Source organism: Anarrhichthys ocellatus, unplaced genomic scaffold (assembly GCF_004355925.1).
Source record: "Anarrhichthys ocellatus isolate YVR2014 unplaced genomic scaffold, GSC_Weel_1.0 scaffold1, whole genome shotgun sequence".
Classification (NCBI taxonomy): Eukaryota; Metazoa; Chordata; class Actinopteri; order Perciformes; family Anarhichadidae; genus Anarrhichthys; species Anarrhichthys ocellatus.
In genome coordinates this window covers 8470972-8488705 of record NW_022280031.1, presented here as the reverse complement: position 1 = coordinate 8488705, position 17734 = coordinate 8470972, and the positions used below count along the sequence as shown (strand labels likewise).

The window sequence follows — 17734 nt, the reverse complement described above, 5'->3', positions numbered from 1 at the left end:
TTCTAATAGAGTTTGATCTCAAAATGCATTTAATCTTCTTTCTGTTGAATAATAAATATGACTTATGTCTGGTTAGTCAATAATTTAGGCCCTCTATGCTGTAATCATAATTCTGTAGTTGCGTTACATGTGAGTGTTACTGTTCAACCTTGCATTGATGCACAGTAAACACATGTTGGGCAGTGCCTTCTTCTTCTTCTTCTTCTTCTTCTTCTTCTTCTTCTCCTTCTTCTTCTCCTTCTTCTTCATTCATGATTCGCTGGTTTTAAAGACTTGATGGATTACCTCTGGCGGGCATGTTTGCAATATTGCCCGTCAGTGTCAGTTTTAACCTTCTCAGTTTTAACCAGGTACATTTTCTTCATGAATGCCAAAAAAGGTAATCAATTACAATAATGCCCCCATGTAATTCTGCATTAGGTTTTTAAAATAATTCCTCAGGTGTCCGCTCTAATGGGCAACCACTGATAAATGACTTATTCAGATTACTATTAATATAAATATCATATTCAAAGTAACATAAATAGGATTACATCTAGAGATGTATGTACAGCAATTACAGAAATACAATCATAAAAAAAAAATACTGAAAATGTATGTATAAATATGATACAATGATCCAAATGATATTGTTTAAGATCTTGGTCGATGGCTAGAAATATTAATGGAATTAAAATGTTGAAGCATAAAGATGAACAACTTGAATATGTGTAGCTCAAACTGTTTCTGCAACTAATGCTGCAATGTGACACTTGTCTGGAAAAAGTCATCTGTTAATACACATTTGATAAAGTGTACATTGACATCTCATATCAGTTGATATGACAGTAATGTCTAATCAATACACTCCCAATATGTTCAGTAGAGGGCGCAAGGATACAAAGTTACACCTGATTTGGAAACAGCTTTTCATTGGTGGAAAGCTGTTTCTGGCTGGTGGAACATGAAATGAGAGACTGTGTTGAGCTCCGTTAGACTCTGTATTGGTGTTCCTTCATCTTTATCTCGTATCGGTGATGAAGCTTCAGCCTCCTCTGCTTCAGTCCGGGCATCATGCATTTTAACAACTCAGGCCTCCCCTCTGCTTAGTGTTTGAGGAGACTGGCATGCCCTTCTGATCCACACACCAGCACTTGCCACGTCGCTTACCTCGAGACGACCAACACTGCCCAAACAGAGCAAACAAAGATTGGTTTTGCAGCTGGAAATACAACCACACATCTGTAGGAAAGTCTTGTTGACATGCTTTCGTCTTATTTGCAAACATACCTGCTTCTTTCGGAAGAAACCACGCTTGTCACAGTTGGGCATGTAGATATCATGATGGGACTTAATTAAATGGGCATCAAGACCTTTGATAAGTGAAGTCAGCAGTTTACGACATGGAGCCTGTAGGCAGAGTTCAACAGATACATGTGAAGGTCTGATTGAGTTCAACTCATGTACTGTTTCTCTGAATTACTAAGGTCATTAGATGAAGTTTAGTTACCTCGTCTGGATCCTCAGTAGTTGCTGGGTCTAGGATCAGACGCAGAGAAAAACATTGAGCAACTTGTTACTGCGTGACTACCTACGTAAATCAAACAACATTCATTTCATTTTATTGTGAGGTCAGCTCCAATTATTCATTTGTATGAACTATAGAACTAATAATACTAAAAGCACTAATAGATGTGATAAAAACCAACCTTGAAAATAAAATCAATGGTTGTACTGCGGCCACTGAGCCATAAAAACATTTCTCATGCAGCCAACTGCTGTTTCACTACATCTATTGTTCTTAAGTAACAGCTCGCCTGGGACTGATTTGTGGAAAAATGAACTCATTGTGTAAAAACAGCTGTGTTTCTCTATTCAAATGTCCTCGTAACTATCACAAACTAAGGATCAAATTACAGCAGGATTGATTGAACGCTCATTTGCTGATTAGATGTGAAATGTAATGACGTCACCCTCTCAAAAACTGGCAAATTAATCAGGAAATGGTGAGTTTTGAAAATCCATAAATCATGAACCTCACCTAAGCCTGAATTTCATCTTACCTACAGTCTGGACATTTTCAGTCGGGCTGACGCCGCTGGCGTTACTGCAGACTCCCCTGCCTTCCAGAAGGGCACGGAGGGGCCTCGGCTCATCCTCTGAAGGTGCACAACGTAGACCGTGGGCGCAGCTCAGAGTGTAGACCCCACATGGTTCTCCAACGGCCGGAGCGGTGGAATTTGAATCTACAGCCGGCTGACTCTGTGTGGACTTTGATTTACAAGTGGGACATCCTCTGGACGGTGTGGTCGGCACCATTGAGCTCGACAAAGCCGGCTGCAGGAGGAGCAGCACCAGGATGTCTAAATACAGAAGCATCTCACTCTGAAAGTCGTCCACTAATAAATGCTAACAGTCAACTGACTGACTTGTTGACTGAGGACTTAATCTTAGTTTAGATCCACTGACTGCAGTGTGTCAAAAGGTGGATAGTAATTCCCTCAAGCCAAGACAAAATGATAATGAGGCTGCCAGACACGACTGGCAGCAGCTTTTAAAGAGTCGAAGTGGGGAAAGGTATGGGAGGGTACATGATGGAGAATGTTTTCACACAGCTGAGCACACCCCGTTTTCCCTTGTCTCTGACACGCACACACACATACCATTGGTTGTTTTCATCATTTATCAGTCACTTTGTCACAAGTTACTTTGCAGATTTAACATACAAACCTATAAGGAGATTATCAAATATAATGCAAACCTAGCTCCACCTCAACCAAGTTTAACGTTGAGATGTTATATATAGTAAACGGCCTCATAATCCAAACAGTTATGTGCAGTTTAAGGAGATTATTGTGAGCCGACAACACACTACTTTGAGCATAATTTGAAATGCACATAAATTCAGTGAGAAATGTGTTTACATATAAACAAACCCACTTTCCTTATAAAATACTCAAAATAAAACAAGAGCTGTGAAAAGAACACCCAGTCACAATAAAAAAAGAGTAGAAGTAGTTATTTCCTCCCTTTCCGTTCCTGTTTTTGACATTGTTAGGACGCTTGTTTAAATGGCAACCATAAACAAACACTTCGTTCCTAGAGCGTGTTTACAAAGTCTGTAACTGCAGGGCTAAAGATTCATAGGAAATGGCCACACTGAGAGGCTGAAGGAGTGCCGATCAAGGTTGGATGACTAAGACATTAATAGCTACAAGCAAAAAGTCCCACCCTACAAATTCCACTGACTGTGAGTCACAAACAGATTGAATTAGAAGACGTGATCTCAAACATGTCTTAATCCCCAGCTTGTGACAACTTTATAGATACAAATACAATATTGTTATAAATATAGGCCAATACAGAAATACAGTTACGTGACTTGAATATCACTTAGACTACTTAATCTGGCCTCTGTGGTGATTCTGAATTCATAGGATGTTTTCATTAATGTAATAAGGTATCTTGATTTTATTTTTTTTTTTTTACACAAGAACAGTTTTCATCTGTTCTGTATGCAACAGTTTCTTAATTAAATTTCGATGCAAAATGTACTAAACCTACACAATGACATATATCAATATCACAACATTAGATTACCCTGTGATACAAGACAAATTTAATGAAAAGGCCACAACTCATCACTTAAGGATTTTTGGTGATATCTTTTTTTAGCTGCTTCTCACATATTATTACCCCAGAGAAAAGATGTCCAAAGCGGACTTCAATGGGATGTCCTCTTTATGAGACTAAGACTTGACTTTAACTACTCTGTGATTCTTGCCTTTACAAAAGTAAAACAAAACTTCATTAAATATGACTGTAGAATATAGACGAAAAGGTATAAAAAGAATTCACCCAAAGTTACGTTTTTATTAATAGCCCACTTTTGTATAAAATAAGTTTTCATAAAAACTACTTGTCTTTGATGAAATCTTAAGGTTACGATGCTTCTGTTCTTACAAAGCCCTAAAGTCTTTCACCCCCGTATTTGAATAGCTGAGCACTCCTCATGTAAAACATTATGCAAACACCAACCGTAAAACCTGTTAAAAGACTACATTAACACACGGCAGTGCACCGGTTAAAGACTACACACATGTATCCTCTGATGTGATTGGTTGAGTGGGCGGGACTTCCGGCTTGGCAGGTTGGACATAAAGTGACAGACTTCACCTCCTTAAAATTGGAAGAAAAACCGAAGGACGACGCGTTTCAAGTTTTAAAACAGTAAGGAACCCACATGAGACAAATAGGCTGTGAATAGTCTGTGTGTAACCTGAGATATAATCATGTTTACAGTACATAATTAGCCTTAATGCTGTTACGCTGAAAGCAGCCAGCCGGCCAACCGAGTCGTGCCTGTAGTTTGGGAAATAGGATGCTGCGTTTACGGTAGGCTCGTAAAACGGTAAACCGAAGAAGTTAATCTGAGATAATGGTTCGCATAATTTCTTTACCTTATCAAAACACATCACCAACTAGATCCTCAACTGTATTATTAAGTCGTATTCGGGCTGGTCACTCGGTTTCATTATCACTTTGGAAAGAAGAGCTCATAGTTTTCAAGGAACAGAACTTTTGTTTCGGCAACGAAACTATTTCCCCCCTCACGTGACGTCAGTCTGTGTCACGCTACGCTGTGGCGCCGTGCTGTAGTGATCCACCACTGAGCCAGTGGACATGAAAGAAGTCACATAATAAAATACTTTTGTTATTAATATACTGAGTTATAAATGTGAAAGGACCAACAAAACATGTTCAACCTTGTATTGATCCACAGTAAACACATGTTGAGCTGTGCCTGCTGCTTCTTCTTCGTCAAAGACATAATGGATTTACCTCTTGATCAAAGACATTTTTCTTTAAAATAATAAATATCAATAGGTTCTTTAAATGCAAAAAATGTTCAACGCATCAATGAAGTCTCTTGTGGGCATATTTGCAATACTAGTATACCAGTTAAATGCACCAACGTTTGGCTGATATCTGATAAATTAGTTGATGGACAGAACAATAAGCTGCAAATATTAATATATGAATAACTGTTTTGATAGGCATTCATTAACTCATTAAGTTCTGACGTTTTATAGACAAGACAATTGATTTAATAATTGAGGAAAGAAACTTCAGATTGATAAATAATGTAAACTATCATGGTTTACAATCCTACAACAGTGAGAAATTGAGTTCAAATGTTGGCATTTAGGTTTGCAGTGTTACAGTTAGACCAGAAACGCATCACTGAGTCAGTTGGAGTTCACCTGGAGTGGAAGACACCCGAGGGAGACACCTGACCACCACGGGGCTAACACAACTAATGGACTCACGTTTGTGCCTGTTGATGGTGTACAATCACTGTCCAGGCCTTTGCTTGTCTCTGGAATGTGGGATTAAACATAAATGGAAAAACACAATTGCATCAAGTCCTCGCAGGAAGGGTTTGGCCTGAGGATCAAAGCCAGGTCCCTCTGGTAGTCAGGCAACAGATGTAATCATGTTGTGGTCTAAGAGGTTTGCCGTGGTTTTAAGGACGACCTGTGCTGTTTTTTTGGAGGTGTCCTTTTTCCCCCAACAAGCTCTTATGGCTTTAACCATTGACTGAACAAACACAGGAACATCTACATTTGAATATTTCATTTAAAAAAAAAAAAACACCAGGCAGAAATTATATACATACATTATTCTAAGATGAATATTTAATGTTGTGTAATACATCGTTTTGATTTGTGTCCCAGATTGTAATGATTTTCAGACATGGACGACATAAACCTTCATTACCGCTTTCTGAACTGGAGGAGGCGAATTCGAGAAATTCGTGAAGTGCGAGCAGTGCGATACCGGGAGCGGCTCAAAAGGATGCTGAGAGACGGAGACGTGCTCAGGTAGCAGTGATGAGCGATGAGTGTTTGAACTGGAGACACGGATTCCTTCTGTGATTTAGTCCCTCATTTAATGCTAGAGCTGTTCCTCCGCTCGCTGAATCAGCATCCCACTTTGTGATGATTACGGTCATATTTGGTGTTTTTTTCTTGTTGCATCTCCTTGTAGGTATCATGGGAATTCAGATGAAGTTGGCTGTTTTGTTGCAGCCAGGCCATTGTCGAGAAGAAATCGCTACTTTGAAGTAAGAGTTTTTCTTTCAATCCGTCACTATTGATACGACAATTAAGAAAACCATACCTCTATGTAATACTTATAAATAAGCTTCATCAGTCCAACAGGTTTTCTGCACACAAATCAATAGTTTTTTGTGGTTTGGTTGAAAAGTTATCGGTCGATAATGCAGAACACCACAGAAATGAAGGAGCTCCTTGGAGCTGGAAATATAACAAATTCACCACAATTCATTGGTTATCGAGTACCTGAAGTATCGGCTCAGATACATTTCAGACAACAACATAAAAAAGTAAAGTACGACTATTTTATAAAAACATTCTGCAGTATATTTGAAACTGTCAACAGTGACCCACATCTTTTTTTCATTTCCTGTGAGTAGAAAGTAATAAAGTACGTTTGTTTTCTGTCAAAATAGTGTACTGTGAATTAGTATATAGTGTTTACTTTTATATTGTTAGTATTCATTATGGATTTAGGACTCGGCCCTTGTTGCGTGTTGATGACAGGTGGCTTGTCAGTGTGTCTCAGTGCTTGTCTTCATTGCGCTGAGCCATCCTGAAAAGGAAATCATGACACTTACCTGAGAACCGCTCTTTTATGAGACACAACGATCTCTCAGCTTGGACTTATATTCTGATCTATATTGTTTGCTGGGACTGAAAGTACAGTGAGTACTGAAGCTAATGTTGTTTCTTCAAGTCATATGCCAAAATAATTTATACTAAAGTCAGAAGCAATGTGTCAGCAATTAAGTCCCAGCACAGAAAATAGCGATAGATTCACCTTTGCATGCTGTACATCTCCTCCTGACGCACTGTTCAGTCAACGTGTCTCTATATCTTTTGATCACATGCTTTTTGTTATTGTAAAACCTCTGTGATTAAAGTGAGACAACAACATATTTTTGGATCAGAGGAGAAACCAATTAAAAAGAGCTGAAGTCTTCCAGAAACTCAGTAAATGTATTCGCTAGGGTCGCACACATTCCCTGCAGTTTGTCTGCAGAAAGTGTTATTAGCATCGATTCACTTCACCCAAACAGTGTTGTGAGTCCAGCCCCATGTCGTTACTGTTGCTAAGCCTGTCAAGCCTTCCACCCTAGCATGGAACATGCATCGCTTGCAATGATAACAAAGGAAGATTTTGAGCTTAACATTTTCTGCACGTTTCAAACCAACGAGTCCTTGAGTTCAGGAGGCGACAGACAAAAAAAACAGGATTCACATCTCGAGCAAAGCAAGCAACCATTTTGGCACCTGGAATTACAGATGTTGTGGGGAGATTTTAATCAGCTGTAGCTAGCTAGCTCATTGAGATCATGTTAGCTCCATGAGTAGTTTGGAAACGTCGTTTCAAAACGTGAAATATGCACTTGATGGCTACTTGCATGACATTGTGCTAAAATGCCAGCAACAAAGTGTACACCACTACGCTGTTGACACCAGCTGAGTCAGATTGTTTATTTGTAAACAGCCCCAGCTAGCAGCCAGTATGAAGGGTCAATACTGTACTACATACTGTAGCACAGCTGCTGCATACAGACGCAGTGTATTCGAGTTTCGGTCGTGCTTTCGACGTGATGGATGTGCTGACTCGATCTGATACAGGGGCTTTCTTATCTCAGCCCTGGCAAACTGGTTTCACAAAGCCAAATAAGTTGCAGCTCGTTACAAATGGTGTTCTGGTTTGTTTATTTCACAGTCCTCGGTAGTCTAGACACTGTAGTGCACAAACATCCCAGGACTGACTGTTCCTCAGAATTAACCGTGTTCAAACTTGCCTGAAACACACTCACACGCATCCTGCTCACGTGTAGTGAAACAGTAACTAACCCTCTCAACCTTTTTACTTGCGTGTGCTTCATCCCCGTGACTCACTTCATGGGAGCCACGTAGGAGGAGGAATGGGGACGATTTGCGTCAATGAGCGTATGTGCTAATAACTGTTAGGAAAGGGGATGCTGATTGTAGATCTGGCAGTAGATTTTAGGGTTGATCTGCATGTTTTACACTGACACAGAAAAAGAAAAAGGTTACTTCTCACTCTCAGGAGGCCAGCGTTGAGGTCATGGGAAAGAACTTAAGAGTTTCCTCCGCTCCTTGTCCTAGATTTGCCAGCTGTACTCCGATTGCAGTGCTTCCATGTACGGCTCCCTAGGGATGATGTCATATGGTCAGCATTTGGTTATGATAACAACGGTAAAGGCCAGCTCTTTACCTCAGGGTTTTCACTTTGAACCGACAGGCAGCTCTGTACAAAAGAGATGCTATATAGTTTCAGGTTGGTTTGGAAACTCTATGAAGTGAAAAGAGAAGCAGTGCCAACCCAAAAGCAAAATGTAAAGGCAAGCAAAAAAAGCCCGACGGAGCCGAGAGAAAGCTTTTCTGGCAAATGAAACTGTATCCCTCAAGTGGGCCCTTTGAAATGTCACCTTGTGTGATGTTCCTATCATAAAACCTGTATAACTAGGAGGTTAACTATCGGATTGATTGCCATGAAATTCTACACAGACATTTGTGGTCTGCAGAGAATGATCCCCTCTCACTTTGGACACCGGTACCAGCACCAGCGTCAAAACTGTATTAGTCCAGTACTTTACTTTATGACTAAATGTCGGCAAAACTAATGACATTCCTATCAGCCTCAGCTGTGCTTTGTGTTTAGTGGTAATTAGCAAACATTAGCCTGCTAACATGCTAAACTAAGATGGCGAATCAACATCTAGCATTAGCATTTAGCTCAAAGCATAAGTACAGCGTCGCAGAGCAGCTAGCATGGCTTGTTCGTTGAAGTATAAAGTAGTTAGCTGGATTACTTTGCTTACATAACCTGTTTATTTGTAACCCTAACATACATTCACTGTGCGTGTTCTTTGATTCATCTCAGTGGGTGACTCACCCCATGTGTGACAACAACAACCACCAAAAGACAATAATTCTGTGTCCTTCACCCTCGCTCCCCTCCTTTCATACACTTCCTCTGCCTCAACTACGTTTGTTATAAAAGCCTCCCACACATGATGTGTAATAGGGAGCCCAAGGTTGAGTCTCAAAGATGTTTCGAGAATTGAATAACTCCTCACATTATTTAGAAGAAACTACACTTTGATTCTCACTTCTCCGAATCTCAGGTTGTTCACAGAATGTAATGACACCCTTCCGATTTAAAATTAAGTCAATTTGGTGAGACTACTGTTTTAAGACCAAGATAATCCATTTGTGGTTATTCAACCTGTGGTGTTTTCAGGTGACCATCATCGATACCGGAGTGCGGGGAATGATTGCTGTTGGTTTGGTGCCTCAGCTCTACAAGCTGGACCATCAGCCCGGATGGCTCCCACACTCTGTGGCTTTTCATGCTGATGATGGCAAGTATGTGACAAGGATGCTTTTCTTTACATATACTATAGACTGAACATGTTGTTAATGATACATGGAGGTCCAGAAAATAATAGCCATATGAATGTTGAAACAGGTTCATCATTCCACCTGTCCATACATACTGGTCGTTAAGAGATCCCTTCTTTTAGAGCGACTTACAAAGAGGGAGATGACACAAATGAGCTGTTGATTTTGTGCCATTATTTCCTTCATTTTCTTACTGTTTCTTACTGAATCTTTTCTTACTGTTACTGGCCCCATTTTGTAGATATCTTCTGGAGTTTTTCTGGACAATCTTATAACGATGAGCCTTAATGATTAGCCATTCAACCTCCCATACGTGTCTCTCCACAGGCTGTATAATGGCAACACTGTAGGACAGCAGTTTGGTCCAAAATGCTGCAGAGGAGACAGAATCGGCTGTGGAGTTTCTCTGGACTCTGATGATGGACAGCTAACTGTGTTTTTTACCAAAAATGGCAAAGAAGTAAAGTGCTCTGTTAACATCATATCTTTATTTCCTGAGACAGAATTTATTCAGCCATTCAACAATTATATCTATCTATCTATCTATATCTAATCTATATCTATATATATTGTAATCAGAGTTCCCAGCTAGCGTTCCCTGAACAATACTGTGTCTGATTGTGTGCCTAGGTCGGCAGTGTGGACATCCCAGCGTCTCCTGACGCTCTCTTCCCCGCAGTGGGAATGCACTCTTTGGGAGAAGAAGTGCTGCTGGACCTGAACGCTGAATGGGGGACGGAAGAGGATGATGGACAGATGATCGTGGATAGTCATGAGGAGGACTGGGGCCGTCTCCATGACATCAAGGTGACCGGCACGGTACGTCCTGTTGCTGAGAGATGTGTATATACTAAAAGATGTTCATCATGTCTTTTACCAATTCGACTGTAAACAGTCAGGGACATAAAGTACAACATAAACATGTAGCAGGTTGTCTCCCTATTTAAATGTTCGCGATGTGTAGTGATTCACTTGTATCAGTAGGAGGATGACGCAGAGGAAGAGTCTGTGTACACAAGATAATTGGTATGTTATATATCAGAAAGCTTTAATTAAGGTTGTCTGCTAACTGATGTTGTTAGCTTGACTCCTCAAGGTACATCACTTGTTTGAGTCACTCCATCGCTCCTGTATTTCATTCAGTTTTATCCATTAGTTGCCATTAAGTCCTGGTCTGTAACAACACATGTTTAGAATTTCATTTCAATATGTATGATAAAATATTATATTTATTTTGGGTTTAATTAAGGCAAAGTGCAAACGTTTAGATAGCAAGTCCTAACCCCAAAACCCAGATGGTCGATTCAGAAATTCAGACGTAAATATTAGCTTTTGCTAAATACCTGATGGGAACAGACCAATACTTTCTCTAAAGTACTACTTGACCCTCTCTCTCTCTCTCTCTCTCTCTCTCTCTCTCTCTCTCTCTCTCTCTCTCTCTCTTTCTCTTTCTCTTTTTGGGACTCCACCCCTCCCTGTGACGCAGTGTTTGTGTCTGACTCAGACGTTAAACTATACACATAAAACCTGAATAGATAAAGGATGGGAGGGGAACGTAGCGCTGCAGCCCTTAGGCAGCACCTGTATGCCACCCGCACATTTAATTATGCTATATTGCTACAAATGTCCTGTCTGATCATCTCACTGCAACTCATCAATTACACATCTGCACCTCTTAGCAGTACATGAAAGCTGTCAGGACATAAAAACAAAACATGTAATAACTTTGGAATTTCAGGGCTGATAATGGATGGCATGGTGTGCTTTGATATTTTTTTTATTGTTGTCATATATGTAAGGTTTTGGATTACAGGGTTGTGCTCTCCAACTATCAGGCACCCTCTGTTTCTGTTTTGTTTTTTTCATCTACTTGCATTTGCACCGGAGCGACTGTTTACTCCTTGAGGTCGTACTGTCACGCTGCCAGAAAGGGAAGAGAAGAAGGCGAAGTTCTCTGAAAACAAACCGGTCTGTGAAGGCTGATGGATGAGACTTGGAATATATTTTATTTATTTTAAGTGGGTGTATGATTTTAAGATTTAAGCAAACATTATCATTCTTAGTGCTGAAGTGACAGCGGTTGGGTTTGATGAGCTCAAACATGTCAAATATTATGGGTCTATTTTTTTAATCTCACTCTTTGTTAATGAAAGAAGTTAACTCTCCTCTCCATGTTAGTAATGGCGTGTTGAGCCTAGACAGTCACGCATGACTTTTATCTTCAGACTCTTTGTATTGTGGACCCAAACAGTTCGGTGCAGGGATGACAAACCAAAATCCTGCCCCCGCTTTTCCAGAAAAGAAAGAATCGTATGATGTTGCAAGACCTAGTTTTTTACCTCATCATCTAACATCCCTAACAGGATAACGTGTGAATAAAACGTGCTCTCTCAAAACTGAGAGGGAAGCAGAGACAGAATCTGAAGCTATCGCACTCTTTTGTTTCATTATAATAATTTGAATAAACTCTTCCACTAGTTTTGTTGTGATTTATCTAAATAATAACAAGACTCAACTCAATGTTAGGTTCTTAAAGCATGCGTTTTGATGAATTTGCATGGAATAGCAAATACATAAAGTAATTATTGTCGTTTGAGCTGTTTCAGAAAAAAACTTAAGTGCTGCAGGCGAGTGGAACTGGGGCAGGACTTTGTCTCTCTATATGGGCCAGATTAAACCGCTGCATTATCAGCTGTAACCACCATATGAGAGCAGTTCACAGCGCCGGCCGTGAGCTAGCCAGCGGGGCACGATAACATGAACTAACATGCACTAAAAGGAACGCACGGCCGGCCCGGCTGTGTAGAGAAAGCACAGAGAAGCTTGTGTTACAACAGAGGGAGAGTGACGTCATCCTCTGCTAAGATAGACATTACTCCTCTTTTCTGCTTTATTAATGCTCTTATAGTTCTAATAGTGTATAGAGAACCTCAAAGTGAGCTAACATCAGCCACCAGATGTTTCTAGATAAGACTGTACAACCAAAACTTCTGGGTATATTAAATTGAGCAAGCGTGTGCGTGTTTTTATTGATTTTTTTATCTATAAGACTAAAATGATGCTGACATGTTATCGTCTCACAAAGTTGTTGTGCCTAACGCATAGTGTTTGCAGTAACAACACATCCAGCAGCATATGAAGTAACATAAGGGTTTATTTGGGGAACATGTTTTCGGCTACCCCATAGATATATATATATATATATATATATATATATATATATATATAACCAGTATTCACTCTTCTTCTAGCTCTGTTGGTCGCGATAAACCCATGAGAGAAATATCTGTCTCATTACCTGCGAGATGCTCTGCTGTGTGATGCTAACTCTGTCTGTCTGCTGAGCAGGTAACTGAGTGTGTCTGTGTTATTCCCACAGCTGCTGGAGTACGTGGGTAAAGGGAAGAGCATCGTGGACGTGGGCTTGGCTCAGGCCCGCCGGCCTCTCAACACACGCTTCCACTACTATGAACTGGAGATCACAGATGCTGGAGAGAAGTGTTATATTGCCCTGGGGCTGGCACGCAGGGTACGAGCCTCCTCCTTTTTAGTCCTCACCATAATGAGCACATGTCATTATCATTGACACACTCCGTTACTTACTGCACACTCTGCGGTTATCTGTCGGTAAAGAAAACCTCTCTCCCCGTCATCGCTCTCGCTCATATGCACCGCTGCTCTCACTGTTTCCAGTCTGAGTGATGGATGACCGAAAGAGGAAAAGCTAACGACAGAATAAATATTCTCTCATTTTACCCCCACATCTGGTTTTCCATAGAAAGCAGGTTGTTCCGTTTGCATGTCAACTAGAACACTTGCAGTCAAGTATGTGATAGGTTAGTTATGAGATGAGCGCATCTGATTGTTTTGTCTCAGATTCTGTCGGTTCCTGCTTTATTTTGCTTCCTTAGTCACCGTGCACAAGAAGGGGTGAAAAGAAAACAATTCCTCAGGCAAAACAATTAAAGGTTGATGTCCTAATTAATCAGGTGGTATTAAATCACAAAGGATGACAGCCATCAATGATGCATATTTTGGAAAAAATAAGTTGGGTCTGAGAGAAGACTTGAATGTTGACACATCAGAGATGCATTCAGCTGCCTTTGCCCTCGCATGAACTCGTGCACGTCCCGTCCAATAGAAATATGAAACGGCGTAGTGTTGGCTGAGGGAGCAATCATCGTGGCATTCAAACAACAGATATGAGATGAAGTGTGGCTCTGTTATTGCCGCAGTCGGCAGGGAGTCTCAGTTATTGGACGCTAATTGATTGAGCTTGATTTTTTGCTAATCACACTGCTGTTTTGCCAGCTGCGCCGGTGCTCACTGCCTGGGAGGTGGTGGGTAACTGTTGCATTAGGCTCCCCTTGACACCTCTGCTGTTAGTTGCTGTGTGTGGGCACGTTGCGCCCTCGGGTCGGATGGCGTGGAGAATAGAGCTCTGTCATTTTGCTGGTTGTTTTCCTGGAATTGTTTTTCTCGATGTGTGTCTGCGGTTCCGAAGCATCATAAATCCATTAAACGGTCATTCCTGAGGTTTTGTACCATGCCCCGTCATCTCCAGTCGTCTGATGGGAAGCGTTACCTCTCGCTACAGAAATCAAAACAAAGGTGTCTCTCTCTGTCTCTGGGTAACACATGCTTTACAGTTTCTAGTTGCTTATATTGGATGAAGAATCAATTGTTTTCGGTGCATTCCTTTTCTCTTGTGTTGCTTTGGGGGAAAGTCTCATTGTCTCTTTAATTCTGTGTTTTTTCTTCAATCTTCTTTTGCTTTATCTGCCTTTCCCATCTGTTGCTGTGCCCATCACTACATCAGTCCTCTGCTTACAGGGGCTTAAATGATTTCTACTTAGAATTTACAACTTCACTGTAAAGTGAATCTCTTTTCTTTCAGGAATCCCTCCCTTCGTAGAAAGCCGCTGTAGTCTAGAGGTGATTTAGCTCATCAGAGTCGCATTGCTTGGTGAAAGATGATGTTAATTTAGATGTTTGTCCATCACACCATATTTGTAGAAATAACACTTTAGGATGCCCAAAGCTAGATAGAAAATATGGGAATAAACAAGTACAGTGAGCAGACTTCTTAACTAATGCTCCCCATCATCCAGAAACACTGAGAACATTTGGAATGGAGTTGCACTGTAAATAGACCTGGCCCCTGAACAAATTCCAGTTACAAATCACTGTAAATACTCTCAATTAACTGTTGATCATAAATATTCACATAATTCCAGCGTCCTTGCTCGGACCACAAACCATCTTCAAACCCGGCCTCAGCTACAGACCTGCAAATGTTTTATAACTGTGTCTTAGACGGACGCTATCACGGTGACAAAATCCGTCCACAGACATTAAACACTTGGCAAAGTACTCAAAACCTCTTCTGTTGAAGTTCCTGCTCCACCACATTTTGCCGTGACGACACACACAGACTCACAAAGTGAAAACAATACCAGCGTCGTTGATTCGGCTGGTCATAAAATGGATGGAGACATTAATGAGACTAGTTGATATCCAATCACAAGATGTCACTTTCTCTTCTGTCTCACAGGACTACCCCAAAAACAGACATCCAGGTTGGAGCAGAGGATCTATAGCATATCATGCAGGTGAGAGTTGGCTGATCATGATGGTAATGGCACCAAATTGTCACCCGTGTTTCTGGCCATGGAAGAAAGTACTGATTTGTATTTTATTATTATTGTTTGCCATTTTAGAAACAGACGTCATCTCGTGTCTTAATTGTATCGCACTCTCTCGTGCATGTGACATACAGCTCTGATCAACGTCCCTGTTGTTCTGTGTAGATGACGGAAAGTTGTTCCAGGGCAGTGGGGTCGGGGACGCGTTTGGACCACGCTGCTTTGAAGGGGACATCATGGGCTGCGGGATCATGTTCCCGCGTGACTACAGCCTCGATGGTGGAGGTGATCATCTTCATATTGTTTCCAAAGCACTGTGCCTCATCATGTACAACCTCTAATAGTCTTTCTATTTCTGTGTCCGGGTTCTTTCAGATGATGTGGACGACTGGGACCTCGATGTGATTCCCAAACCCAGCGAGGTTCAGAATGACTTGTATGCAAACAATGAAGATGAGGAGGATGAGGGAGAAGATTTGGAAGGGAGGAAGGTCACGGTGAGATGCTGTCAAATTCTTGGAATATAATACCAGGGAGTCTTCCTCACTTACATACATTGTCTTCTTGCTGTCCCCTTTTGTGTTTGAGCAGGTGTTCTTCACCAGAAATGGAAAGGTTGTGGGCCGGAGGGACGTGGCCTTACCTGTAGGAGGCTGGTACCCCACGATTGGCATGATGAGCACTGGGGAGAAGGTCAGAGTGGACCTGCACCCCCTTAGCGGCTGAGCAGAGAACGGAGGAATGGTGGAGCTCTACTATATCTTTGGAGATCAGATAACAAATATTACCTCCACATCAACAGGCTCCAAGATGTTACTTGAAAAGTCACTCCAGTGTAGAAGGTGACTGAGACTCATGCTGTAAGAATGATCAAATTAATTTATGTTAATATAACATGCGTGCCTCAAAGACGTACTTTATAATGAAATGGTTTTACAGAAAAGCAATAAACCAGAGGTTTGTGTTGGTGACACACTATTTTTGATAATTTCATCACACAGAGTGTAAACTAACATAAAATACCAAAAGAAAAGCGTCTCACCAGAATAATGAATGTAAAAATCCAATCAGAGCAGACCCCAGCCTACACATGGACCCTTTCATCAGCAGTAAATATGTAGCAGTCCTCTCACAGCCTGCTGCACGTCTTGCTAACGGCGGTGTGCTACTGACACTCAGTGGTGAGTGAGAGTGGTAGTCTGAAAAAGAATGCTCAGAAAATCCTCCAATAAAAGAAGTGGCGCACTGAATGAACCGTGAGTTTACTCTGTGGAGCAATGTCCGTAAAATGAGCTGCTTTACGAGTGCCGTTCTGTACGAGTATGAGTGCTTGGTTTGTGCAAGCCACATGCATTAGGAGTTATGTGATAGTTAAGTGTAAGAACGACTTGTTGAGGTTAAATCTAAAACATTTAACTGTTACGTTGGTGTAAGATGTTTTAAAAAGCAAGCTTCCAAGTCAATCATTTATGATGAGCTGTTGTCTTTTTTTTATTCAGGTATGATTTTGACTGAATGGTAGACGATGTACTGTCATGACAAACATGTAGGTCGTAGTCACTCCAAAGCTTTTTAGAGAAACATTTGTGTCTAAAAGATGCGACAGGTAAACCCAAATCATGTCATACGCTTTGATCATCGCTTTGATTTCATCGCTTTGATTTTGTTTTTCCAGTATAGAGATATTTGGTGTATATAGTTTATATAAGTAAAATATACATCCATATACAATAAACGTGTTCTCCGAGCACATATTTCAGATTTCCTAATAGACACACAAACAAACCCAAATAATGCCAAACTTAGTGGAGCCTTTTTGATACAAAAAGACACATTAGAAGTCACGATGTTGAGTGTATTGTCTGTAGATCACAGGGTGTTTTGGATGAAGTGGACACCAAAGTGTCTCAAAATGGAAAAACTATGAAGAGCAACTCAAAGCCTGTCAGGAAAAGACTAATTAAGGACATAACATGGTAAAGAAGTACATTTTCCACTAGTTCAATATCTTGAAAATGAAGCCATACTGTAACTATTATTTGCTGCTCTCAGGTGTATTTGAAAATCTAAATTAAGTACCTTGTCTTTTCTATGGTTATTGCTGTGATTTCGCTGTATGTTAAAGTCAACCATCGATTGCTAAAAATCTGTAATTCGTTTTTTGTTTTTGGTCAGAATGAATCTGTTTTTGACATTGAATACTGTTAAAGTAGAATACTGACTCCACTGTCAATAGTAAATGATTGTTTTCATATTGTGACACCAAATTGTACTCAAAACACCTCCTTTTACAAAGATTGTAGCGATAAAGGAGGTGCTTCTGCAGATTTCTGTGATACTAGTTCTGAATTACTCATAAAAATACCACAATAGGTTGTTAATTGTTACTGCAACTTTTAGAGGATTTATTTACTTTACATTATCATATAGTTTCCATTTCATATTAAATCTGACATCAACAGATGTAAGGACTTCTTCAGGCTTAGCCTGCTGTTAAACATTTGACCTAATGAACAAAGTGCCTGTGTGAACGTGTCCAGTCTGGACCCTTAATAAATGATCCATGTAGGTTTTGGAAATGGA

The 17734-nt window shown here is 40.6% G+C and overlaps 2 protein-coding genes across 5 annotated transcripts; one reads left to right on the top strand and one right to left on the bottom strand.

The window, feature by feature from the left end:
- Positions 1–188: 188 nt before the first annotated feature.
- LOC116385651 (insulin-like growth factor-binding protein 3) lies at positions 189–2622 on the bottom strand. The gene is made up of 4 exons (XM_031851308.1): positions 2043–2622; positions 1490–1518; positions 1270–1389; positions 189–1165 (listed from the first exon to the last, which is right to left on the bottom strand). Exons 1-4 carry the CDS (start codon positions 2356–2358, stop codon positions 1061–1063), a joined length of 570 nt encoding a protein of 189 aa, XP_031707168.1. The 5' UTR covers positions 2359–2622; the 3' UTR covers positions 189–1060.
- A 1498-nt stretch (positions 2623–4120) lies between these two features.
- On the top strand, positions 4121–17734 carry LOC116386710 (SPRY domain-containing protein 3-like). Of its 4 annotated transcripts, none has more exons than XM_031853185.1 (11): positions 4121–4209; positions 5718–5864; positions 6031–6106; positions 9346–9470; positions 9834–9966; positions 10137–10313; positions 12886–13035; positions 15061–15118; positions 15317–15436; positions 15527–15648; positions 15743–17734. In XM_031853185.1, the coding sequence occupies exons 2-11, from the start codon at positions 5737–5739 to the stop codon at positions 15875–15877; spliced, it is 1224 nt and encodes a 407-aa protein (XP_031709045.1). In that variant the 5' UTR covers positions 4121–4209; positions 5718–5736; the 3' UTR covers positions 15878–17734. The 4 variants fall into 4 exon arrangements, with proteins under 4 accessions (XP_031709045.1, XP_031709036.1, XP_031709020.1 ...); XM_031853176.1 differs by having other exon boundaries at positions 10137–10325; positions 15527–15642; XM_031853160.1 differs by having other exon boundaries at positions 10137–10325.